Source organism: Filicampus tigris, chromosome 10 (assembly GCF_054856515.1).
Source record: "Filicampus tigris isolate MCC_2025a chromosome 10, RoL_Ftig_1.0, whole genome shotgun sequence".
Classification (NCBI taxonomy): Eukaryota; Metazoa; Chordata; class Actinopteri; order Syngnathiformes; family Syngnathidae; genus Filicampus; species Filicampus tigris.
Genome location: NC_141226.1, coordinates 16824112 through 16850505, shown reverse-complemented (window position 1 = coordinate 16850505; position 26394 = coordinate 16824112). Strand labels below are relative to the sequence as shown.

At 41.9% G+C, this 26394-nt stretch overlaps 1 protein-coding gene and 1 long non-coding RNA gene across 2 annotated transcripts in view; one reads left to right on the top strand and one right to left on the bottom strand.

Annotated features, from left to right (window-relative positions):
- Positions 1–4222: 4222 nt before the first annotated feature.
- Positions 4223–26394, top strand: part of cdh2 (cadherin 2, type 1, N-cadherin (neuronal)) — a 59988-nt gene continuing 37816 nt past the window's right edge. The window contains exons 1-2 of the mRNA XM_086042601.1: positions 4223–4704; positions 6301–6409. Of these exons, the coding sequence (XP_085898727.1) occupies positions 4642–4704; positions 6301–6409 (172 nt within the window). The 5' untranslated portion in view covers positions 4223–4641. The remainder of the gene's footprint in view (positions 4705–6300; positions 6410–26394) is intronic.
- Positions 25501–26394, bottom strand: part of LOC147141072 (uncharacterized) — a 117588-nt gene continuing 116694 nt past the window's right edge. Inside the window, exon 6 of the long non-coding RNA XR_015088314.1 lies at positions 25501–25597. This is a non-coding gene — a long non-coding RNA (uncharacterized LOC147141072). The remainder of the gene's footprint in view (positions 25598–26394) is intronic.

The window sequence follows — 26394 nt, the reverse complement described above, 5'->3', positions numbered from 1 at the left end:
ATAGTTTCCTCATTTTCTAATCCTTGGGGAATTTATGTATAGGCCGAGACCTTCTTATGCGTCTGTTAGGCATATTTGCTTAAAGGAGGAAATCAACCCAAACATATTTTTTTTTCAAGAATATGTTCCCAGCAGGCCCACTATTTGAAACACGGCATTCTGAATAATTGTGCCCTGCGACTGGCTGGCGACCAGTTCGGGGTGTAGTCTGCCTTCGCCCATTGACGGCTGGGATAGGCTCCAGCAACTCCCCGCGACCCTATATAGGATAAGCGGTTTGGAAGATGACATGACATGACATTCTGAATAATATTGTGTTTGTGGAATATGAGTTAAGCAGTAAAATCCACCCTTTATTAGCCATCTCAGGGGCCGGCCATTTTGTTATTTCTGTCAACTGAAAATGACATAAGTAACTACTCAGGGCTCAAGAAATGACCAATCCAGGCTCAGCTTCAGAAAACAGGTCAGCCGTGATTGGTCATTACCTGAGCCCTGAGTAGTTGTGATGTCATTTTTGGTCGACAGAAGTGACAAAATAGCCACCCCCAGAGATAGCTAAAAATGAGTGGATTAACTCTTATTCCACAAATGCAATACTTATCAGAATACCTTGTTTCAACTAGTGGGCTTGCATAGAACATATTCTTGAAAAAAATCTGTTTGGGATGACTTCTTCTTTAAATGTTTAAAATGTATTTGAAAACAGCAGGATGCGGGCAAAGCATGCCAGGGCACAATAGCACATTGCCGTCCCTAAACTGACGTCATCTGGCGGATCAATCAAGCAGTCTACGCCCAGTTTTTGGGCATCCTGAGATATGCTTAAAGCCGTCACAAAATAAACGCTTAAATCACTTCTGAGTTTTTCGGGGAGGGGGCGATTTTAGTGCTGACATAATCTTTACATGTAGATGTACATTAAGCCCAATCTACAGTCCCTTCAAACAGAGTTTTCATTTGCCTCTCGCACCAGCTTCATTTGCATCAAAGCGTTCCCCTAATTATTTCAAAACATGAACCATCAGGCGTGATAATCAATGACATGAGTGCAAGGAAGCACAAATCACTTGTTACCACCAATGAGCACTCCTCTTCCTTTACGTGGAGACTGAAAGTGGGCTGCAATAGCACTGGCTGTTTGCTTACGATTACAATTCACCCTCGGGTGCGGATGGTTTGATTTGTAAGGAGGAGGAGGAGGAAGAGATCAGCAATGCACCCATCTCCTTCCCGCATGATATGCCAATAAAGGTGGAGAACAACACGTTACCCTGGAGGAAGAGGTGAACCAAAAGTCAGCTCTTGTTGTTTCGTGGAAGGTGGTTTAAAAACACCTGTGTTCCTTTAAAGTGAAACATCTTTTTGTCACAAACTATACATTCCATTCCTTGGTAGTTAATTAGGTGTTAAGCAGCACAACTGAGTTATCTTAACCTTCATCAGCTGTGAGCCTATAATGTAAGGAGAATTATTCATTGCATATTTTAGCAGTGCGTGAAAAAAGACACGTAAGTGAATGAACAGAATACAGAAATTAAGATGAAAAAAAAAATCCACAGTGGCCAGGTCGTTTGTGAAAATGAGAGCTAATTAGGCAACATGAAGGAGACAGATTTGAGCACAAAAGCATTGACATATAATCCTTAAGATCAAATGTGGCTGTGAAGAGCAATTAGAGATGGTAGTCGTCATCAAAATCGCCTACCTGATGATCAATAGTCCGGCCTACTCTTCTTCATGCGGGAGCAGGAGCAAACAGGCCGATAACAATCACATCTGCGCCAACTGATTTGAAGCCAATTAGCAAAGAATGTTAATATAGAGCCTACCAAAGCCATTACATGAGCCATTTCTCATCTTTATTAACTTCAACATCTAAAAACACCATCATTAAACGTTCATTGTGTTGCACTGTTTAAAATAACATTTTTAAGGAGGGTATATAAATACTTTTTTTTCTTTTTTTAAATATTAAGATATTCATAAAAATGTGATATGAAATGGAGAAGAGCTGCATTTGTGGTCTATAAATACATTTGTGTTGAGAAATTTCTTTGCATTCCGTTTCACGTCAATCACTGCCTATGGACAAAATTTCTTTAATCTGATCAGAGTTTGGATTAAAATTATGATAATTATAAAATTATGCACTATTTTCATGGACACTAAATATATTTATCCGATTAGGACTTACTTGAGTTAACACTTCCTAATGGAGCTGGAAATGTACCAGTTCAGTCTTGCGCCCGCCAATTCTTTCGCTTGCTCTGCTTCATTATTTTTTTCCAAACTTTGATTCAAACAACAAACAATATAACACTCACTCTGCTTCTACTAGCTTCCGGGAGTAACAGAAACAAGTATACTGATATCACAGACATGCACGGTAAAGATGGTTTGTTCCGAAATGTCGGAATAAGTGTTTTCATGTGCGCCAATTGGATTAACAATCAACATAAACTACCTCTCTCATTCGGAATAAAATCTTGATCGGAACTGGCTTGATCGGATCAGAATATTCCGAATGGGATGTGTACATGAAGCATTTTTACTCCGAAATATATGAATAACACTTCCACAACAGTCCTAGAAAATCACAATGGTCCATCACTGGTAAGATACTTTTTTAAACAGGCTGGTTACTCATGTGGCCCGTGGGAGCTACCTTACTTTGGTGACCCCTGCTCACACCCCACATCAAACGATAATCGAAAATTCAAAGGCAAAGGCAGAGATCTCAATTTTTTATAAATTGAGTAAAAATTGTATTTCTTTGTTTCTGGTTCCATTGTAACATTATACAACGGTCATGTAAGTATAAGCCTAATGCATACCACACAGTCATAATGCTCTGCAAGCATAAATCAGATTGTCACTCAGTGATTTGTCTATCATGAGATTGAAACACTTGATTTTTTTTTTTGCTACCAAGGCTAACTAATATGTACGTCTTTCTGTCACTTCCAATAACAGGAACGGAATGGTAAGAGCACAAAAGGCGCCTTTGTCTTTCTTTCTTGCTTTCTTTTTTAAATAAAGCTCATGTTCTTGTTTAAAAAAAAACAGCCGCACGTCAAGATGAAAGAACACAAAATGTCATTCATTGTTGTCCATTGTATACTGTCTCACATTCCTCTTTTGAGTTGAAGTCGTTGGCTGGTAACGCTGTGACGCACTGCTATGATGTCACACTACGTAGCTGAACTAATGGTATCCTGCCTGCAAACCCCACCATCCATCTATATAGCCACCTATCCGTCTATCCATCAATCAAAAAGATGTAAATTTTCTTTTTTTTTTTTTTAAGTCAAAGTGACACCCTTCTTTCCCAAATTCACCTGGGATGGGCTCAAGCTCACTTGTAACCCTAGTGAGGATAAGCGGTACAGAAAATTTATGACTGGACAAATAATGATGATCATAATGATAATAAAAATGTAAAAAACTGGCTGGATAGATAATGATCATAATGATAATAAAAATTAAAAAAGAAATAGTTGGCATGCTAACCACGAGAAATTGAGTTATAATTAGATAATACAGTCAACGTTTTATGTTTCTATTTGGTGAAAGGCAATGATAAAGTCATTTGAAAAAAAACAAGATTAGCAAAATTAACTTTCAAAACAGTGCATTTTTTAATAAGGTAAAAATGTATGGTGATTTTTTTGCGGTGGGAAGGGGGTTGAAATGGATAGTTTTCTTTGATTAGTTTCTTTAATGGCAAACATTCTGTTTGTGAAAATGTTAATGTTTGTTTGGTTAGAATTTTTATTTTCAGACTTTGTTTGCAAATGACCAAAACAAGTGTTTTTTTTTTGTTTTTTTTCAGGGGGGGGCGGGGGTGGGCTAAGGGATCCCCATCATAAATCTGTGTAACCCCAGTGGAGTCCCTCCAGCATTTTATTTGATATTCTAAATCATATTTATAAATGATTTATTATTATTTTCTGAGCCCCACTATGTATCGGTCAAGTCGCCTTTAGCCCCATGTAGGAGAGACTGCCTGATGTTGATCATTTTTTGTTTGTTTTTAAACTCAAACCTAAGTGTGTTTAATTTTTTCTTAGCTCTCAATTGAAATTGACTAGCCCGCCCCCTATTGGTCAGGAGCCGAATAGTGTCGTTACAACAGTATGTAATCTGATTGGACGTTTAGGGGGGCTTTGACGTCATCACTCATTAGGTCTTTGATCAATCCTTTGATGCCGTTAACCTCTTTGTTCTTCAAGGAGTTTTTTTAACTTAAAACCTTTGTTCAAAATTTCTGCCCCCTTCTTCCAGCAGTTTACTGTTGAGCGTGACATTGTTGAGGGAGCACTCTTCGGCTAGCTTAGCGACATGTCACCAGCAGGGAGAGACAGTGAGAGACGCTTTTAGAGTGGAGTGGACCAGTGGCTGGTCTTTTGTTGCGTTGGAGTGAAGAAAGCAAAGGAGAGCAGAGGAGGAGAGGAGAGTTCGAGCAGCCTCAGTACCAGCCAGTGCTTCTCCCGGATACACTCCACGGAGGAGGCTGCTTCAGCCGAAGACGCCACACAGAATAAAGAAGGCGGAATCGTGTTTCTCCGTTCATTTTGATTTTGGACCAACGTGTGGGATTGTGGTTGTGTTTTCGAAGAGGATTTAAGACAGCAAAAAATGTACCGACGACGGGAGGGCAGCGGCGGGCTGCTTCTGCTGGCGCTCTTGGCAGCACTGCAGGTAATTTCCGAACGGGACACTTACATCGTATTGTGTGTTTTGAACGCGATGTCGCGACTTTATCTCACGTGAAAGCAACTCTTTCTCTTTCTTTTTTTCCTTTTTAAATGAAATCAAACAACGCCGTTTAACAGATGCGAAAGCGACGGTTGAGCGGCGCGTGCCGTCGGTGCTAGCTTACGGGTTCGCCCTGCCGTTTCTTCAAACTAAGACAAAATCTTAAAGCGCTCCTGCAACACGATATGTATTCAAAAATTCGAAAGTTTAGCGTTTCATTTGCCTCTAACCTAGTTTGAGAGCGTTTAAGTTGAATATCTGTCCGTGCCTCTGGGGCGGTGGGGGAGTTTGGTTGCATCATTAAGACCTTCTCATCAGCCTTTTTTGGTTGTTGAATAAAAAGACTACAACACTAAAAATATGTGTTTTAAACAAGTAGCCTACGGCACACTCGATCATTCAACTGTGGTTCATGTTACCCCACTACACGCAACAGGGTTTAGGCTTATGGGGCTTAAGGGCAAAATGAGTGCACACACCGCAGGGGGACAATATTAAGCACAAAGCAGGCATTCCACTATGTTGCAAGCTGGAATTGTGATAAATTATTCGTGTGTGTGTGTGTGTCGGGGAGGGGGGTGGGGGCGGACAACCTTTCGCTCGTGGGCTGTGCTTCAAATGATCAGAAGTTCAATTTAAATGCATCTAACCAATAGGCTGGTTGTAGTAAACATGCCCCATGAGAAGAAAAAGGTTCCCCACCCTTATCCTATAGTATACCCCCCAACTGCCTAGCATGTTCAATTTAAATTCCTCTGATTAAGAAGCGGCACAAATACCCCCGATACTTTTTTTTTTCCAGCGGGGGACCCCTCTCGCGTTTTACACTCTTCCCAGAGTTCATCCTATGAGAAACGGGGTCAAATCTGGCGGACGAGAGACAGAATCAGGGCTGAGGTTATGTTTAGGGAGTAGTAGACTACTCTTGAGAACTGCTTCTCATCCCTTTTATGATTCATTTCGTGCCAGTTCTGGGAAGCGGTCAGGCCAGTACTCCTTAAAATGTGATAAGATAAATTCCTCATATATCCAGTTTTATCTCAATGAGTCATTTCAAGTGTTGGGGGGCATTCGAATTCCAGTAAATCCACAATTGGCCATCGTTACATCTTTACTTTTTTACTTCTTGGGTGTTCAGCCCGTTTGTATGGCAACAATAGCGGATTGTTGGCATGTACGTTCCGCGGCCGTGTCCCTGTTCTTGAAAAGTACACAGTCCGTGTTGATCAGAAAGGCCGACACAGAGGCTTTGGCAGTAACACCAGCCTGTGCCTAGGCCCCTCCACTGGGACAAATGGAGCTTGTTCTTGCCCAGCCATGCTTTTTGGCTAATGCTTAACCCTTTTGGCCTCATTATCCTAATTGCAGTGCCTGCTATAAAAACAACAGATGCTTTTGTACAACTGAGAGAAGTGGTGAACGGGAGGGGGGGGAATTCAGAACGTGAGCAAGAGGTTTCGGGAGGGCATGGGGTGCATTTTTGTGGATTGATTTATGACTCATTGTCACACCCCCTCACCTTTTTCCTTTCCACCACAGATTGCAGCAAAATGCGGGGTCATCCCACCATGCAGGCCTGGCTTCTCTGATGTAGTATTCAAGGTTGGCTTGCCAGATATCATCGAGAAGGGACAGCCCCTTTTCACTGGTGAGTGTTGCCCCCGCCCCTGTGTCTTTGTATCGCTATGCCCCCCCCCGTTGCGTTGCATAGTATTCCTGCGCAGAACAAGCCCAACATTTTTGAAAATTAGCTCCAGAGTAGCTACAAGCCATGTCGTTTGCCTCATAAACCGGCTCACATGTGGTTCACATTTATATCGCCCCATTTGCTTACATGTTCCTTTTTTTTTTCTCCATTGTGAGCAGAGGCCTGTGTACAGAGTGCAGCTTGTTAGTCAAAAGTGAAAGCATACATTGTGGCTAACACTCTCTGCAATTTGCATCTTTCACTGGAGGTCCCTGGGGGCAGATGAGGAAAATCCATTGCACACATTTCGATACCTATGCAACTTTAATCAAGCAATTAATGTTGCTAAATGTTAGGTGTGTAGCAAGAGAATAAAAAGTATTAAGAGAATAAAGTTGTATTGTCATGAGAAAAACATTCGTAAAAAGTAAAAAAAAAAATGTTACTATTAGGTTTAGGTTCCACAAACACTGAAATTCTCATCATCAATATGAGCAGCGTGTTTTTGTGGGAATGCTGAAATTCACTTGTTGAAGAAAATCTGAACATTATGACTTTTTCCTCTCTAAAATATGTTTATATGCATGGAATAACGATGGCTTTTATCCTAATAGAAATACAACTTAATTTGACAAATAGTTTGACTTTTACTTTCTTAAAGGTAGTTTCCTATTTTGTTCTTTTCCGTGTGGCCCCAATACTCCTTTGTAGTATAGCATAAGACTGGTGGTTTAAATTAGATCCCTTTCTGTCGACTTTCACATCAAGATCTTTGAAAATGTTTCCATCTTTGTCTGCACTTGCCGATTGAACTCCAAAAAATGCATGACCAATTCTGGCGTAACAAGGATGCAGCTACTGTGAAGCCACACATTGGTCTTACAGGCAAGTAATAAAAGTGGAATATAACACCAGTGTGCTATTAGCGAGGTTACAGCCTTGAGGTCATTTGGACCAGAAAACATTCTCGCTTGTGTTTGATTTCACAGTATGTGCCGAAAAGTTGCACACCGCTGTTGGTATGACTCAGAGGGTGGAGGAAGGGACGCAGAAATGACAAGATGGGAAGAAAAGTGCTTGGGCGGGCGACTGCTGCTTTCACTGAGCTTTACCCCTGTGCACAAGTTTCCATTTGATCCTGCAGGTGATGGATTTGCCTCTGCCGGCTTGTGGATGAGCCGTGACCGGTGTAATCAGGTTCCTTTTATTTTAGACCCTCAAACCCCCCACTCCAATGTCCCCTCCCCCCAGCGGCTGGTTGTACTAGAGATTTCCTTGACAGTGAGGGGCACTCCTGCGTCATTGTAATGCAGCCTAGCAGCTCAGCAGCGTGGGATGATGTTAATGAAAGTGCATTCTCCGGAAGGCTCCTTGCTGTGTGTTGGGAGAGACAAGAAGCCCCCACGGTGTGAAGAGTTTGCCCAAGTTTTTCAATTTTGTCCTGGTCATGCTGTTTTGGATATTGTTTCTGACCACAGTGTAGCAGGCTAATGCTTGTCATGTGCCCTCGCATTTCATTAGCTTGGCCAATTTTCACCTGAAAGGGCCACATTGATGAATAAAAAGCATTAAAAGGCATTTGTAGTAGGCATACCGAGGCTCCCTCTCCATTCAGGACATCTGTTCTTTTTCCACCAGTTCTGTTTGGCTATTTTGCTAATTTGAAATGGGATCGTCCGTGTTAAGTTTCAGTAACGTAACTCAAACACTTGGGAACTACAAAGCAAAGGTATGCCGTTAAACAACTTTGTCCCGTCTAATTGCAGTCTGTCCTTTTGAGGCAGTTTCAGGGAATACACAGCCAGAGGTGTGTAAAAAGGTGGAAGTGGTGCTACTTCACTTGTAAACAGCGCACATTGTATGCACTAAATTGAAGACTTCCTGTGGATTTGATGTTGGCAAAGGGTGGCTGGCCAGCCAGCACAGTTGATTGTAAGATTTAATCACATTCCTTGGGGGTGTCCTCTAGACTTTAACCATCAGCCAGCCAAGTGAGGCTATATTGATTTTCAATAAAAATGCATTTTTTTCAAAGTTAGTTGGCAGGGCAGCGCAAAGAAAAGCCAGGAAGGACAATTTTTCTTTTTGAAAAGTACTATCCAGTCCGGTAAAAAGGAGGTGGTGCTCATTGTTAGCCGATGCGAAACCATGACATGCTCTCTGTCTAGATCAGGGGTCACCAAGTCCGGTCCTCAAGGCCACCTATCCTGCATGTTTTCCATCTCTCCCTGCCGCAACATACCGGTTTCAAATGATCCGTATCGTTATCAGGCTTCTGAAAAGCTTACTGATGAGCTGATCATTTCAATCAGGTGTGTTGCAGCTGGGAGAGATGGAAAACATGCAGGATAGGCGCCCTGGAGGACCGGACTTGGTGACCCCTGGTCTAGATGACCTTTCCCTTTAAAGGATAGAATGTTTGCTCTGGCCTGATAAGTGAATAGAGAAGAACCCAAAGCAAGTTATTTATTGAATGCCTTTTACAGACAAAGATAGCTAATCTTGTAGTTGCCTGATTAAGCGACGTGTTTAACAAAACGGCATTCAATTTCAGGTAGGTCGTGGCAGCGGGTGGTTTGCCCCTCAGTGGAATTCTGGTGTCTTGTGAGAGCTGATGTGCATTGTTCTGTTTTTATCCAGATGGGGCCTTAAAACCAGAGAAAGTGTGTCAATCGGAGCATTATTCAGCAGAGGTTTCCCGCCCTAAAAACTGGGTTAATGAAAAGGCCAAAAGCCTTCATTGTGCTTAAAACACTTCCCTTGCATCCCGTCATACATTCTGCTTTCTTTCCTTACGCAAGCTTTTGTGGTGGAGAAGCTGCAAGTGCTCTATGTTAGGGGTGTCATGAGCCGTAGGAGGGGTTTTTACACTTGGCCAGTTTAATGAAAAAATTGGAACTATTAGTGTCAGAAATAGACGTGGTGCTACATGTGCTAGCGTCAAGAATTTTCTGTTAATCTATCATGAAGTAAAATTGCTTGTCTTTGCATTGTTTACATAAGGCAGGCCATTTAAATAAACTAAACATGTCACCCCACAAAATCCTTCACTTTTCACCCATTGGGCCCGTTTTTGAGTTGTTTCTGTACTCTACGCCCCGTTAATTCTGATGGCTGCATGTACAGCTGTGGCCACTTAGATGTGTTTAAAGGGGGCCCCCGTGTTTGTTGAGACATGACCCCGCTCGACCCTGTCCTGTAAACTGGGCCAAGTACTCATCGAGCTACTCAAGCCCTTTTCCTCCTGGCAGACTGCACGTGATATTAGTCGAGCAATCCTGACCAGGTCCCGGATGAGCGGACGAGTGCGCAAAACAAGATCAGAAACACGGATAGGACATGGCTTGATGTCAAACCAAGTGTGACAGATATTTGTATCTCCACCTATCCTGTTCAGGATCGCGGTGAGCTGTAGACTATCGGGTAGCTGGGTTCGAGGCGGCCAATCAGAGGACACATATTGTACAGAGTAGACACAGCTATGGCCACTTTAGAGTTTTCAATGCACCCATACATATTTTGGAATGTGGCCGGAAGCCAGAGTACCTGTAGCAAATGCAAACTCCACACAGGAGAATCTGCAACGAGATTCAGACCCAGAAACTCTCGGCTGTGAGGCAGATGTACGAACCACTGGGTTCATGGTGCTACCCAAAGTACACCAATGAAATAGAAGTAAGATAAACAGATGTCTGAAAGTACAGACCGGCCAGACTAAACTTCAAACCGCAGCGATTCGGACAGCTTTCTCAAGTGTCTCGCACAATGTGTCCCAAAAAACATCTTTCTCTCTAAGGGAATTGGGAATGTCGAACGAGGTCTAACGTTGCTGTTTTCACAAGGTGACTGTCATGTACAGTAAATGGTAAAAACCTGAATTAACATCCGTGTTGGAATCTTTGCATGTGAGGTAGGGATGAATTATATTGACAAGATTTCACATCTCAATATTTCTCTTTGCCAGGCAACTCTAGCTTGTTAATGTCTGGTTTCAGACTGGATCTCTCACAAACTATGATGAAAATTCACTCTGAGGGGGAGCTGGCGGTATTTTCTTGCCATGTTGCATAGTTGATTCACTCCGCCAAAATCTTGCCTAGCACGACCTGCACAATGCCTCGCTCTGTTTTAGATTCACTTTCTTGAGTCCAAATTGGAGAATGACTTATTTTTTGCCACTAAATCCATGGAATGTGCAGATTCTGCATCAACTTTAGCTTACGCACACAGTTTTATTTTTATAATATCCTCGTTGTGTATGTAGTTGAGCTGCCTACTACCTAGCTTGAATAAGCATAAAATGAGGTTTGTGATTGGCTGGCCTAAATGGTACATTTAGGGACGAGCGTACAAATGACGTTTGCGACTGCCTGAGCGGCATGCAGTTGCAAGAAAGGAAAATGATATCGTTGATATGATTGCTATTGCGATATTAGTATCGTTTATGTTCATATGCAGCTATCAGTACAATCACAATGTATCGTTCAGCCCTAGTGTGAGGTTGAGAAGGCGTTTTGCATTATTCAGTCGTCAAGCAATATTTTTCATATTCAAATTTGTGCTCACGGATAAAAACTATAAAGTGCGAGGCTTCTTCCTTTTTTTTTTTTTATATAGTGTGGGCCCTGCTGTGTTTTACACATTCTCGGTCATTATAGGACATGAAGAGTAACCAACCCCATGGCCATTCTTCCTCCCCCTCAAATGACATCTCCATGTTCCCTTTTATTTAACTACAGCAAATGCACTTTGCTCATACCATCACTCCATCGACTTCATTTTCCTATTTTTCTTTCTGGAAGTCAATCAATACATGCAGTTCTTTGTTTACAGTGATCAATATGTATGTAATGAAGGCAGTGCTCCAATTCCCAGCTAAAGCATCACTGGCGGGTTGGGTTGAATAGGTTTTATTCTTTTTATTGTTTTCACCCTGCATAAATTTATTTTCATCTTCCGTCACAGAATCTTTTCTTTTCTTCTTCCTGGGAGTACCATGGCCTAGATAACCAACACAAATTGTGACAGTAGATTGAATCCAGGCAGAATACATCTCTGGAAAATAACCTTTGATGCAGTTTGCCTACACTATAACAAGGAAGCAAACTTAGAAGCATGAGTCAAGTACAGGGTCCACACCACATTGTTTTTTTTAAATTTGTTTTTCTTTTACAAGCTCCATTGCAGTCCTAGGGCAAAAGTGTAAACGTGAAATAATAATAATAACGTTAGCATATTAAAGCTGGCGCAACCATCTGTGGCTAATTGGTGGGTGAGTTTCTGAGCCTGCTGGGTGGCATGGCGGGATAAGGCATAATTTATTTATGTCTGACCTTTTTAGGCTGTAAGTTCTTAGCTAACTCGAGGCTGTCTGAAAATAATCCCTCGCCATGTGCAGGCACACCAAGCCTTAAGACCATTACGAGAGCTACGTAGAAGGCTAACATGGCGCCAATAACTTCTCATCACCTCTGTTCATATCGCAGTTATCAGCTACAGGCCGTGCCCTCCATTATTGGCACCTCGCAGTGTCTGACATTGGGCAGTCATCTGTGTCATGTGGGGGGTTGTCCTTCGCATATAATTAGCTTGTTCAATTCAAAGGCACAAACAGTGACGACACATCTATAGCCAGGGGTTAGCAAAGGCTATTTGACCCATACAACCCCAATCATAGGAAATCTTTAGTGTTTGACTCAAATAAATATGCAAGTCGATACAAAGCCGTACACGCTACCTGGTTGATCTTTCTCCTCTCTCACACAAGCGATCCCGTAAAATTGGTGCATAAGACACTAAACAGCAGATCTGGCCTTTGCCCCACATATATAGGTAATGCTTGTCAGCCCGTGACAATTTGGTTTGACCTAACATGGCAGGAGACACAAGTGTCCAATATTGAACTTCACAACCTCTTTCTGGATTCCCGCCATTTACTTTCACACAAGTGCCGTTCCATCTCTCTGGCACTGTCTTTTGTGTTCATACCAAACACTGAGAATGCTGGATGCGAAAAGAGCTGTGGATTTTTAATGTAGCTTGTGTGTGGCCATGTTTGTCAAATCCACATTTCAATTTCAGTGACTTGAAAAGCCTTTCATCGAGCTGCTCCTTCACCCAGTCTCGTGAAGGTGAGTGAGGGCTGCTTGGACTGGTTTATAGCCTATTTGGTCTGAGATCACAGCTGGGTCCAGCCAATCTGAAATTACTTGTTCATTTGTCCACGCCACAAGTTGACTCAAGCATGAAGGGATTGAAGGAGCTTTTTTTTTTTTTTGTAATGTGTTTTTCATTTAATGGGGAAAACAGTGAAATCACATTAAATGCAATGAGGTCATTTTATAAATAACTATTGACCTGACTTTCTTACACATACAGTATGCCTCCATAGAATGAGGATTGGTATTCTTCACTAGTGAAATCCTATTTTAGACAAGAAATGCCAGCTTGCAGCCAGAAGAGAATGCATCAGTGTTGAGATAATTATTCACCCTTCTTGTGACTGATTTGTAGATTTCAGAGCCATTTTTCTTCTGCAGGACAGCTTTTTTTTGGGGGGGTGGTGGCTAAAGCAAACAACTCCGTATCTCTTTCCCGGATCCTGTCTACAACACAACCCCTGTTCTGCAAGTCAACCCGGCTGCTTATTCTGCAATACTGACATTCGATTTAGAACACTCTTTATCTCCCCGTCGTGCCTTTTTTTTTCTCATTAGGTTAAACGGAATCAGAGCGTACAGGGTCTTGAAGGTCCTTACGTTTTCCATCAGCAGGCATGTGAAGGAGCCACTCCCCATACCCATTATGTTCTCTGTCTCATTAAATCTTTGGTGCAGTAGGCAATATATTCAGGCTCACTAGTGTTGTTTTTTTATACAAGAGTGCATTTGCTGGCTGCAGATCTCTCTACTCTTAAGGCTGTCTTTACACTTGTCAGCTTTGGCTCGGTTAAAACAAACTGGTGCAACTGCTCTGATAGTGCGGTTCGATTGATCACATGCAAATGTAATCATCTGATCCTTGGACCATGGTCCTATTGCAAGTGAACTCTGGTGTGATTCAGACTATAATAGGCAACTTTTTTTCCCCAAATGAAAGCCCTGTGTTTTAAACAACGATGCAGCTTATTTTTGGACTTTCACAATCTCAGAAACGTCAAGTTCTTTTCAATTCTTGGTCTCGCTTTTACTCTCCTCATTATTTTTTTTTGTTGAGCTTCATGTGGAAATGGTTAACTGTTCCTCTTTGGGGGACAAATTGAAACATTTGCATCAGTATTAGGTATCGACCGATTATCGGCCGGGGCCAATTATCAGCGCCAATATTCAGCGTTTTGAGGAGTATTGGAATCTGCCTTTAAAAAAAATAAAAATAAAAAAATCTGATGGCCGATAAGAAATCTATTTAAAACTATGTTGAAATCCAAACATATATGTGTAAGTTTAACAGTTCTGTCATTTTGAAATGTTGGAGGACTTAATTTACTGTAGAAAAGTATATGGAGCTACTGTTTAAATTTTCATTTATTTTTAAGGCGTGGTGCTCCCTAAACTTTTTGTTAGAATTTTATAACAATATTATATTGTATATTGTCAAAATTGTATAGCAATAACTAGAAAAACATGTGTGAAGGCCTTCGCCTTCACATAATAATAATAATAATTCAAAAAAAAAAATCAACATTATGCAAATCTGAAAAATTGTTAAGTAAATATATGCTTAAAGACATTTCAACTAAGATAAGCATTTGGATGCCAAAATGTCCTTTTTTACTGAAAATGAATATCAGCTCCAAATATTGCTTATTGGCCTCCTTGACTAATAATAATCGGTATCCACCCTGAAAAAACCATCGGTCTATCTCTAATCAGTATTCAGAGCTGCTGATGCCAAAAACGCAACACATTGCAGATTGCGCAGTCTTTAAGTTGAAGGTGATTGATTGTGGCCACACAAGCATGTTTAATTCCTACAGTAAGGTTGGCTTTATTAATTAATTAAGTGGTTGCGGCGTACATACCGGGTGTAGCATATGCACCGGTGTGCTCAGTAGACTGAATTTTAAAGTATTCACACTGGTTAGACCAGAAGTAATGCTTAAATAATACAGTTAGCTACATGTAGATACGAGAGAGCACCCGTGTTTAACTTTACTCGTCTACGCCACACTCAAAAGTCGCACTTGAAAAACCTCACACTGGCACATGACAAGACAACACAAATTGGCTTGCCATCACATCTGTGACAAAAAAGAGAAATTTGAAGCTGGGGCACATTGATTGACCCAGATACTGTAACCATGTTCACAAAGAGGCGGCGACCCCCTGCGGGCCACGCCAACTATTGTGTTCCCGACAGAGGCTTCAATTTCAACGCACCAGCGCTTCGTTAGACACTAGCCTCTTGATGACTCACTAGGTTGTATCTCGTGACATTGTGCATGCATCATCCTTTCATCCCTCTCTTCTTGCCCTCCCTTAGCCTGACCACGCATTCTCAAATGGGGGAGCTCTCATTGCTCCTGTCCGTGCCATGATGGATGTGATTTAATTGAGCAATGGAAGGATGGAACTCTTTCATTTTTCGTTGTCAGTTCATGTCTCCAAATGACCTTTGAGACATCGTTTCTTAAACCACAAGTAGGATGTGAGATTTGCGATCTATTCTTATTAGATTCTTAGAATTAGGCTTTAAGAATTTAACTAAAATGTGTTTTTGTTTGATTTGATTCTGAAGTAGATGTGATTGGGAAGTGCCTCCTAAAAACTAGTCTTACTCATTAAATGAGAATATACTGTACAGCCCTCGATATTGCATGTCTTAAGTGATTTACTATGACTAGACCTTGCTGACACCAGCACCTGTCTGCCGTCACAGTCTACAGATATTATGATTGACCAGAAACAATTTCTAGTCTCAATTTGAGTGCACACCACGCAGTAAGCAACATATCGCTCTGTGGCCCACGTTGTCTGAGTTTATACTATCACTGCCTCTGTCGATATTTATTGAGGCATTAAAGAGCGTGCGGCACGTCGTCGCTTTATTTCCTGTAGCACTGCCGGCTCAGCAGGAATGAGGCTGGAGGGGGGTATATTCTGACTGAAAGGTATAATATAATCACAGGATGAATGTTTGAACATTTTGATGTATATCTATACAGAAAGTTTCCCATGAAATAACCTAGAGAGATTGGAACATATACATGAGGTGTCAGAAGATGAAGTGCATTCATTTCAGTTCTGGTACAATAGATTTGCATGGGAAAACAAAATACAATTTTGGCGAACATATTTGACATAGGGTTGGGCATTTCACTGACTATGATCAAACAATGGATTACTTATTATGAGTTTTTTTTTTTTTTAATGTTAACATTTTTATATCACAAAGGACGACTGGTTAGCACATCGGCCACAAGGTTCTAAAGTTGGGGATTTGAATCCTGACTCCGGACATATTCTTTCCTGTGCTTGCTGGGATGATTCTTAGGTTAGTTGAAGACTTTAAATTGTCCCTTGGTGTGAATCTTTTTTTTTTATGTCTGTATGTGCCCTGTGTTTGTCGGCAACGGGTTCAGTGTGTATCCCACCCCTCGTCCAAAGCTAGCTCGAATAGACTCCAGTGCACATGTGACCCTAGTATTGGCATGGATGGGAGAATCCCTCACTAAACATTCTGAACTGTTAGATGTCAGTGATGTGTTGAGCGCCACAGATTGTAGACATCTGTTAGAAGTCGCTCATCTTCCCATAGTTGATGATGTCTTCTTTAGACAGCAAACATCGCCTTGCTTGGTTGCAGCCACTCTGAATCAGTTGCTTCAAGACACTATTAATACAATATGAGTATCATATACTGTAACAAGACAACATATAGCTGCTGTTGATTCATCAAATTAAAAGCCACATATTTCACTGTAAAAACAGGATACAGTACAAGATTAATTGTTATTTGGTTGTCAAAAATGTTCCACAAAAGCTAAGGAGATAAAGTCAAAGCAAAATAATTGCTTAACAAATCGGCTAGCTGAAAATCAATTTCCAAACATCGGCTAAGTGGATTTCTTTTAGGACACACAAACACAAAATGTGGAAAGAAGGCCCAGCCGGTGTCAGTTCATAAAATCCTGTTCAGCTGTATTTAACTTTGTGTAATCTGTCATTCATAAGAAATGGTTGATAGCCGTCACAGTCATACAGAAGTGAAAATATAGATGTTGCACTGAAAAGTAACACAACAAGCAGATACAATGTGGTGAAGCAGTCAAGAACATAAAAGGCTAGTAGAAAATCACAGAGGTGAAAAAGTAATCTTGCAAAACATTTTATACTGTTTCATAGATGTGTTTTATGTTACACTGTGAAGGGGGAACGGTTTCTATTTCCTTTTCGCATATACAACTGTTTACAGTTGTTGAAATCTCACCCCACTGTGACGTTTTCTCAACAAGAAACACCAGCATGTCGTCACCTTTAATGCACGCTGGCATACACTCCATCTTCTATAGGCCCAATGTCAGCCTGCCACCCTCACACTTAGCGTTCTAAGCATTGTGACCTTTGTAGAAGATAAGCTAAAGAGTTTTGGAATAACGGCCTCAGCCATTCATTTATGGCATTGCAACCATATGAAGGCTGCGAGCCAAGGTTATTGACCTTTCACGCCTGTCCCTAGTGATAGAGGGAGCTAGACACGCACAGAAAATGAATTAGGCTTATTATAGAGCCCAGGCTTGTTTGGCAGTTTATGCTAACTGTTTTGTTGTACTTTCATTTCAATCACAGTTCAACAAATTCATGCTGCGCTACATACAGCAGAAATACAACTTGGAATGGGCAGGAAAAAAAAGGGGCTATTGTGATCGATCCGCACGATCGGCTTCAAGTTTCAACATTCCAATGCTCGCTTGTCTTTGCGGTTTATTTTGCATGCGGTCTATTTGTAGATGTAATGCAACAGGGGGGATGTGATCAGACAGATAAGCATTTAAATAAAAAGGAAACATGAAAAGAATGTCATGTAGGCGGCAGAAGAGCGTGCTTTGGCTCGACAAGATTGAGCTCATGTTATTGCAGCCTGCCTTGTCCTCCCTTTACGCTCCCCTGCCTGTAAAAAGCTGGCGGGGGGTTAGGAAGGCATGCATTTATGTGGGATCAACATGCCATGATGTCTTTCAGTATTTTTTTTCTCCAGTCCTACTACTTGTGTTTATAATCATAAGCAGTCCCCTATGGGGCTTGATTGACCACTTTTATTGACTTTGGAGAAGCATATCTTTGCTTGATGCATTGTTTGTGAATAGCACCACTACCCCGGTGGAAATAAGCCTCAGATAAAAAAAAAAAAAAAAAAAAAAAAAACTGAAGTTGCTCTATAGATGCTTTTCGCCATTAGAGGACGTGCCCAGTGAGGTCAAACTTAAAAGCACATTTTTAATATAGTACGTTTGTTTTGTTCATACTGTGCTTTAGATGTTGCCATAATGTCAATTAGTGAGCAAGAACACACATGCGTGCACACACACACACACATTTATGCTGCTTCAGCCATGTTAATTTAGAGGGAGCAGTTGAAGTGTTTGTTTATATGCAGCAAAAGGCTAATGCACAAAGAGAATGGTGTGTGCACATTTGTTTGCAGGACTCATCAGCACGTCTGGTACTCATCAAATTATACAGCACATAAAAAAAAAACCCGGAGGAATGTGTCCAGGGGTAACTGCGCCATAAGGAGTGTGGGGGCTATTCTGGACCAGAAAAGTTGATGCTGCATTCAAATTTGTGAACATAAAGTGGGTGGCAGCTGATGGACAGGACATATACTTAAGGCATGTGCTCACTAATACCAAATGTGGTTGTCATCCAAAACACAATTAATCAACCAAAAGTACTTCAGTGGAAGATAGTCCGAGCATTTATTGGAATATCAAAGCGGTCAAATTTACCCAAACATAAACAAAGATAAGGCATAGTTTTCTTTGTTTAGAGAGTGCCCCACACAAACATATGCATTGTCTTTTAAATCAGATCTTATGGAATAAATAGCGGAAAAAACAACCAACAACTGTGGCGAACACGTTAGCGTGCCCCCACCAAAAATGTGTGGGCCATTGGAGATGAGGTCAAACGAAACAAACGCGGCTTTGTTCTGCATTTTTCAGGGTTACTCCGTGTTGAGAGATTGTAACAGGCAACACCAGCACATATTATTCCATTATGTCGCTGTTGAAAGATTTACAGTTCAGTTTAATAGAATTTCCATTTGCGAGCTGAAATCTGGTTTTGTAATTCAGTGTTGCACCATATTGAAATTAACGCTATTATAATTTAAGTTTGTTTTGGACCCAACAACATTTATTAAATTAATTATTAAAAAATAAAAATTAAAGTGCAAATGTACAAATTAAAGTATGGTTTCCTTGTATAAACAAACGAGTTAACTTTGCTATGTACTTATAAATTGCCAAAGTAGTAAACTGCTTCGAGTAAAATGCCAATTTTGACAGAATAGATTTGTTGTGTTGCTGCTGGATGCAGAGACAACTTGCACTTTATACATCTTTGCTTGCCGTCTTCCACGGCAAACCCGAAATGTAACCAAATAAGCGATTTCGACTTTCCTTGCTTGTTTACAAGTCGTTCCTGTGACGGGTCTTGTGCCATTTTTAGGTCTGTTACTCTGTTAAAACGTTGAGTAGGAGCGTGTGCAGTGTGACTTAATCGTTTTTTTTTTACGATGATGCCAATTTTGTAATCGTGGAGGGTAATAATCGAAATCGGAATTGAATTTCAATTAATTGCACAGCCCTGATTCATATGACATGTATTTGTAATTTCATGTTGTATTCCATGTCCGTTGCTTTTCAGCAGACATGACTCAGTCACATTTTTGAGCCATGATGGTGTTGCCTTTAATAGTGCTAAATCATCAAGCAGATTATGCTGTCATGCCGCAGAGCTGTTGAACACATTTACAGGGTGCGGATGCATGAACGAGGACTTGGAAGAGTTTTCCTACGAAAACTTGGCCACGGTCGCCATAGCCTCTCGCCCTCACCTCTGATCTGGCCAATCGTATATTGGTCTGTCTTCAGTGTGCTTGGAGAATCCAATTGGGCCGACATTGATTCGTGTCTGTTTGAAATAAAGGAGGTCCAGACGCTGCGCACATGCTGAAGTGAGAGCTCTTTTTGTGCTTTTCCTCTCTTCTAGCACTTCATGTTTAACCACTTTTTGTGAGCTGCACAGTTTAGAGGTCGATTCCTTCGCTGCTCATCATGGCTTTTCCCAGACCACCAAAGGGTCTAAGCATGTGAACGCGGGCAGCTGTGTGGAATGAGTCGGAGAGGCGGGGGTGGGGTTTTGGTTGGCGTGTTCTCTGTCCATCAGAGTGGGTTTCATCTGTTAGAAAATGGACAGCTGGGTGGCCAATTTTCAATCATATGAGACAGGGAAGTAGCACGCGAGGAGCGGGCTTGCCACAGCTTCCTGTCCCTGGCTTGGAGCAAAGCAAATGTTTGGCACATGTAGAACTTGCTGTATGTATTATGACTAAAGCAGGTTACACACATAATTCTAAACATCTTCCACATTTTTAAAACGAAAGACCTCACACATGACACACGTATACTTATTATGGGCCAACACAGCACTTTACACACATCTCCACTGACAATTATGAGTCTCCTTCTTCAATCCAGATGTCTGCCGTAACAGTAAAGGCCTAGATAGACCAAACCGTCGTTGTAGGTCGTGAAGCGTCTTGGCGTCTTGATTGCGCCGTCTGTTTGGTGTAGCGGCCACCGTTGTAGTGTCGTAACTCGTCAGTAAGCGTCTGGGGGGCGTTTACGCATGTTGAATCGGCGTCGCCAGTCGTGACATTTGGTCACTCTGATTGGCTGTTAGGTAGCAAATCAGCGCTCGGAGTACGAAATTGGAAGTGACAAATGCGGATAAACAGTGAGCACACCTTCGCTGCCTTAATCTTTTTACAAGTACAAGAGCGAGGGTTGATAATTTAAGTAATTCACTATACAGTGTCAAGAACGTGAGGGTTTACTTGACGTGGGAGTTCATAGTGAGCGAAGAATATAGCTGAATGCATTGTTTACGTTTTTATAATCTGCACCCGGCCAACAGCTTTCCGGTTGTATTTTTCTAACCATGTGAAATAGTGACTATCGCCGGCGATGGTATGGAAGGGTATTACATCTTATGCATGCGCAGAAGGTACTTTAATGGCCAGCGTCGCTGTCTGTCGTTGCGGTGTGATTTTCCAGCGTGACGTGCCGTGACAGCCGGCCGGCCGAACGCCACGGGGGGTAAGCGTCTGTCACTGTTGGCCGACGTCGTTTTGGTCTATCTAGGCCTTAAGAAGACTGACCTCTGAGAGGTAGAAGAATAGAGGCTAACTGGTTAAACGTATATGGTAACTACATTACAGTTGCAAATTTTTCTTTGTCATTTTTTGTTGCGGTGAATGACTTGGGAGAAATGTTATACAAAACACTCGACACAACCGGTTGCTCCCCTATTTGCGTCTGGCAACAGCGCACGCTTCATGTTGCTGCCTAATTGGCTATTGTTTTGTTTCATGTCACGATCCCCGGAATCCAAGGCTCAGCCCAACTCTATGTTGGACCCCAAACATTAAACTGTTACGATCGTCTGCCTGGGCTGTTTTCCGAGCAGATCAGGGACGAAAAATCACTCTTCACCAACCTAAGCCACAGGATAATCACTCAGGGTAATCTTCCGAGACGTCTGAGAATCAAGCCTTAGCACCAACATCACTGTTTTTTAGAGTGACCAAACACATTCAAAGTGCTCCTCCGCACGGATGCTGTAAACAGTAATGGGAGGACACGCATAAGAGGAGTAAATTATGTGCGAAGGAGAAGTCTCCCTCCTGCATTCATGAGAGTCTCTGTCTCTGTTCACAGGAAATATGAAAGAGCCTTTGTTAGTGAAGGGCTTTCTGCTGACAGAAAATAACTAGCCCCCCCTCCCTCAACTTCTAAATTCATTGCCTCCTCTCCTGCTCATCCGTCACTCCATTTTTCTCCCCCTCCCGATAAGCCGATGTGTTTTCTGTCAAAGTCGCTCATTTAGGATTCCAGGCTGCGCCTGCTGTACGGAGGAGGGCCCGGGAGACACTCGGCTGCATTGTTAGTATTCACTGTCTCCTCCAGACTTCCTGCCACTGGGTGGGCATCAGGAGTGGGACATGTACAGTTGGTGATTCATGCTTTCACCTGTGATATCCCTCACGAGTGTTTAAATTCCAGAGAACCAGTATCGTATACAAGACGGGTAATATGCTGTATATTTTTCGGTGTGGTGAATATGTGGCTAGTGAGCTGCGCTGTTGGTAATGTTGTATTTTTAGCTCCTGTGCCAATGTGCGGCATTGTTAACCTCCTTAGGCTATGCTAATTAAAGAATGGACTATCAGTGAGGGGAAATGACTGCTTGGCACTGCGCGGGTGGTGTGTCTTTCATCAGGTCACACGTTGCTCTCCTCACACCTGCGGCTCATGACAGGATGTTGGCAGGTGTTAATTGCAATTGTAAAACAGGGCATGATGCTCTGTGTTTCTGTGGCATCTCTTTCCCTTCCAGTGGGTGCTGCTAACATTCATTTTGACAGGAATTTTTTATTTATTAGGCCGCATTCACCAGTTAGCATGAACTCTGATGCTTTGATTGTGTGGTGTGATAGTACCATATAATACGGGGCTTTTATGAGAAGCAAAATAGACTCAATTTTAGCAGCAGATGGCCCATTATGGAGATTTGGTTCCTCCCTTGGACTTGAACACATAATGTCAACATATAAAGTCACTATACAGGGGGGTCCTCTGTTTATGACCTAGTTCCATTCCAACGGAGGCAAAGTAACTCAAATGTGTATGAAAGTACGACCACTCTGTCCCAAGTTTGTCTAACATAATGTAGTAGTAAAGTAAATATTTGTATGAAAAAGACTTCTTCTTTATGAAAAATAATTGTATAATGGATTAGTTGTCCATTATTCGATTAAATGTTACACCTCAAATGATTTATTGCCTCGGCCCCGAAGAGCAGTATGTTATATCTGTGTGTTCTTTATCTTAGTTTAGATGATAATTTTCCTTGGGTCGCGCTCCATGCTGATTTTGTACGGTTTTACTTCTTAGTTGATCCTATTTTCTTGGCTTAATTTTGACTATTGCTGCTAATTACCCTCACGGAATGAATAAAGTGTCTGTCTAAACAATAAAAGTAAAACAAATTTAAAGGATTGAAATGCTAAAACGTTATTTAAAAAAAAACTTGACCATATTCTTGCTTTTTATTTTGATTGCTTGATTGCGAATAATAACATCCCTATGATCTTTGTCAAAATAGCAAAGTGAACAGTAATCATCCATCTCTCTGTGGTAACAAAACATTTTATTGCGATTCATTTTTCAGCAGCGTTGCTCAGAGCAACACACTGCAGCGTTTGTTACAGCTGTTTTTGAGCCGTTCGTCATAGTTTGCGTTTGCCTGCCTTGCCTCAGGAGTTCCACATAGTCCCAGCAGAGAATCTATTGGCTCCATATTGACTTCCTCCGGCTGTCTCCAATGGATTTGACATGGATAACGCGTTAGGGGTTTGAGGCGCGAGGGGGGAGGGGATGTAATAAAAGCAAGAGACCCACAAATGAAAGAAAGCAGGAGAAAGAGTGAAATAAAGAAGACTGAAATGAAGAGGGCTCAAGTTGGGAAAAGCCAATAGGTTGTCAGGGGCAACTGCCTCACCCTCCCAGCTGGAAGGCTCTGGAGCAAGATTGTAGATGAGGAGGACTGAGTAAGACTTATTTGGCTCAAACAATATACTGTACAGTTATACGTAAGTGATTTATAATTGACTTTTCCTGGTGCCCCGCTTGGAATATACCGTTAATGAGGTTCACAGTTTCGTGTCATTCTACACTTAATTGTAATAGCAAAGGCAACGTTCATTTGTTTAATTGACTGGGCTTCACTGGTATTGTAGAGGAGGCTTCAACCGTCATTCTCTGGAAACGATAAGGCTTATTAGGTCTGATGGGCCTCCTGTCTCATATAATATGATGGACAGGATTCTGGGTTTGGATTCATTCATACTATAAATTCAAGCACATTCCCAGGCCCTGTGCTCTGTTACATGGACATTACAGGCCATGTTTGTAGATGAAGGGGCCAGATGTCCTTAATGTGGTTGAGGGTCCAGCATTGGCTTTTTAAGCGAGGAGGAGCACGATCTGGACACCGTCCCTCATTAAAGTAACCTGCTTGCCGCTAGAGTGGACCCATAAAACAACGCTTTAATGTTCTTAGCAGAAGAGCACCACAATTCGCCCACAGCTGTATAGCCGTAAAAAAGGGAATTGAATTCCACAAGAATGATCTGTTGTCATAGCTCATGGCACCAGCTGTCTGACCATGTTTAAATGCAACTCTTGGGCATCACTCCCTCTCTGTGGCTGCGTGATCCTAAAAGCTTGTCTCCCACTGGTCCACTTGAGCAGAAGAGCCTTGCTGGATTGAGGCGGACGTCAAACATTTCAATATTATTTGCAAGATCATGCCAATTTCCCATGATGCTACTATACCACCTCATTTGTCATCCTTACTCCAAATTAACATGTCAATTTACCTGAGAATTTACGAAGGTCTTGGCACATTCACTGTACCGTACAGTGTCTCACTGTACACATGCATTGCCGCACATATCCCTCTCTGGACACCCCATCTTGTCTTTGTGTTTGGGCAGTAAAACTTGATGCACAGCTGCCAAGGGAGCACGTCTTGGGGTTCCTGCAATGCTGATGACCTCCTAATGTGGATTCCAGCAAGGCAGAAAGACAAATGTTTGTGCTTCCAGGTCTTCCCGGTATCCCGGGTTGCTGCAGCTGTCACGTTATCCTTTCTGTGCCCCGGACCTTTTGAGCTCAGAATTGCAACCTAATATCTACTTGCTTTACAGGCTTTAAGTTATATCTCGTGTTGTTTTGACAGAAGCCTAGAAGTAACGTTTACATGACAACAACCTAATAAAAAATGTGAACATTTCATTTTTGGGGGGGTTTTGAATAGTTTTACACTTTAATGATCTTCAATCAGATGGGCCACGCAAGTTTGTTTTCAGCATAGCTGTAACACACTGTACGTGAACAGCCAAATCCGTTTCATGTAAACCGCCCCGCATTGTGATTGTAGACACGTTCATAAACTTGGGTAGCACCGTGTGCGTACATAGTCTTCTATTCCCACATTGTCTTTACTTTAGTTCACGCTTCTCAGCGGAACGCTGAAACCTCGTTTGTATGCCGGTCATACCAAGAGCCAATGCAAATCTTATTTACACTTGTTGTGTTCCGTAGTGATGGCCAAGAACAGTGGTGAAGTGTCTAGTTTTTGCCAATTTGCAGAGGCTACACTGACCCTAGATTCTTGATAGATGGTTCTTTTAATGTGACGGCTGAAAGAAGGAAGCCCCTCCGCCTCCATTCCCCTCTCACGGACCAGGATACAATGAAGCAGATACTCGCAGAGCACCTCATCCGCCACCCCAACCCCACTCTTCTCTTTTTACCTTTTTTTTTTTTTTACAACTCCCCTGTCTGTGGTCTGAATACTGCTAGACATTCTACTGCTTCAGGTTGCAGGAGTCTTGCTTTTAAATTCGGTGCTGATAGTAGAGGTGTGGCTACAGGCAAGTGGGAAAACAAGCAGCAAGGGAGCAGACTCGCTCCCCTTTTGCTGCTAGGCTAAAAGCAGCCAGCTCATGCCTGATGTGAGACCTCGCTCAGAGGGATTTGTGATGGGGATGCTCTTTGACCCCTCAACGCCTACATTATGTAAATGTTTGCAGAAAACGGGGAGGATGATACTGTTATTTCCACAGAAATGGACTTTGTTTACTCAGAGTAAATGTGTTGATATTTGTCATAAAATCACTTGAACATGTTCTACGAGGGAACAGTCGTAAACCATTTTGGACAGCAAAGGTAAAAACAACAGATAGTAAAGACAGACTTGTTGTCGCGTAATGGAGCTTCCTTCCATATGGTGTTGTGGTAGTGGTTGGTAAGGTAACCAGATCTCTCCCCTCCCCTCCTAAGCGATGTTATTGTCCCTGCACACAAAGGATGGGGGGATGTGTAATATAAGATGGAGCAGCGCGATGAGGTTCATGGACAACGCCCTTTCCCAGACTGTATCAGTGCGTATCAGTTGACCATTTCAGGAAGAAGTTTAACACCGGATTTCACTCCGAGAGGCTGCTCCTTTGCTAATTATTGTGTGGTATCCTTTCATGTTTGAACCTGTGTGTGTCATTTTCTGCCAAAGGGCAAAGTCTCCACTCAGTGAATTTGTTCACTGCTTTCCCCTATTTGTTCCGACGAATGACTGATCACTCCCTTTGTGTTTTGAGCCTGTAAAAACAATTCCAGAGTCAGGTCCCGCAGCAGGACCTAGCATTGGCAGGATTTTGATGCATTTGTAAGTGTCTACTTGTGCAGCAGGTGGTGGGGGCTTGCTTTGCTTGCGTGAGCTGCTTATCCTTAATACTGTGATGTCTTGTAAACCACAATGGCTTCTTATGTGGATTAAAATGGGCATTGATGGCTGAATATAATTCAAACTGCTTTGTTATCACTAAAATAAACCATTTTTATAGGGGTGTGACTGAAATTGTTGAGGTGACTTATGTCTTATGAGTGGATTTATAATTTAATTTAAAACCCCTGATTTGAGTTATGTGTTAGTATCCCTACAAGTCAAAATACGTTTTATTATGTGTTTTAATGAATTCAGGACCTTTCCTTTTTAAAGCTCAGTTCAAGTCAGATGTATGTAATTCAAACCATATGTTGTGGGGACATGAAAGGATTCTGCAGCATCAACACACACAGCTGGCTGACAGACAGT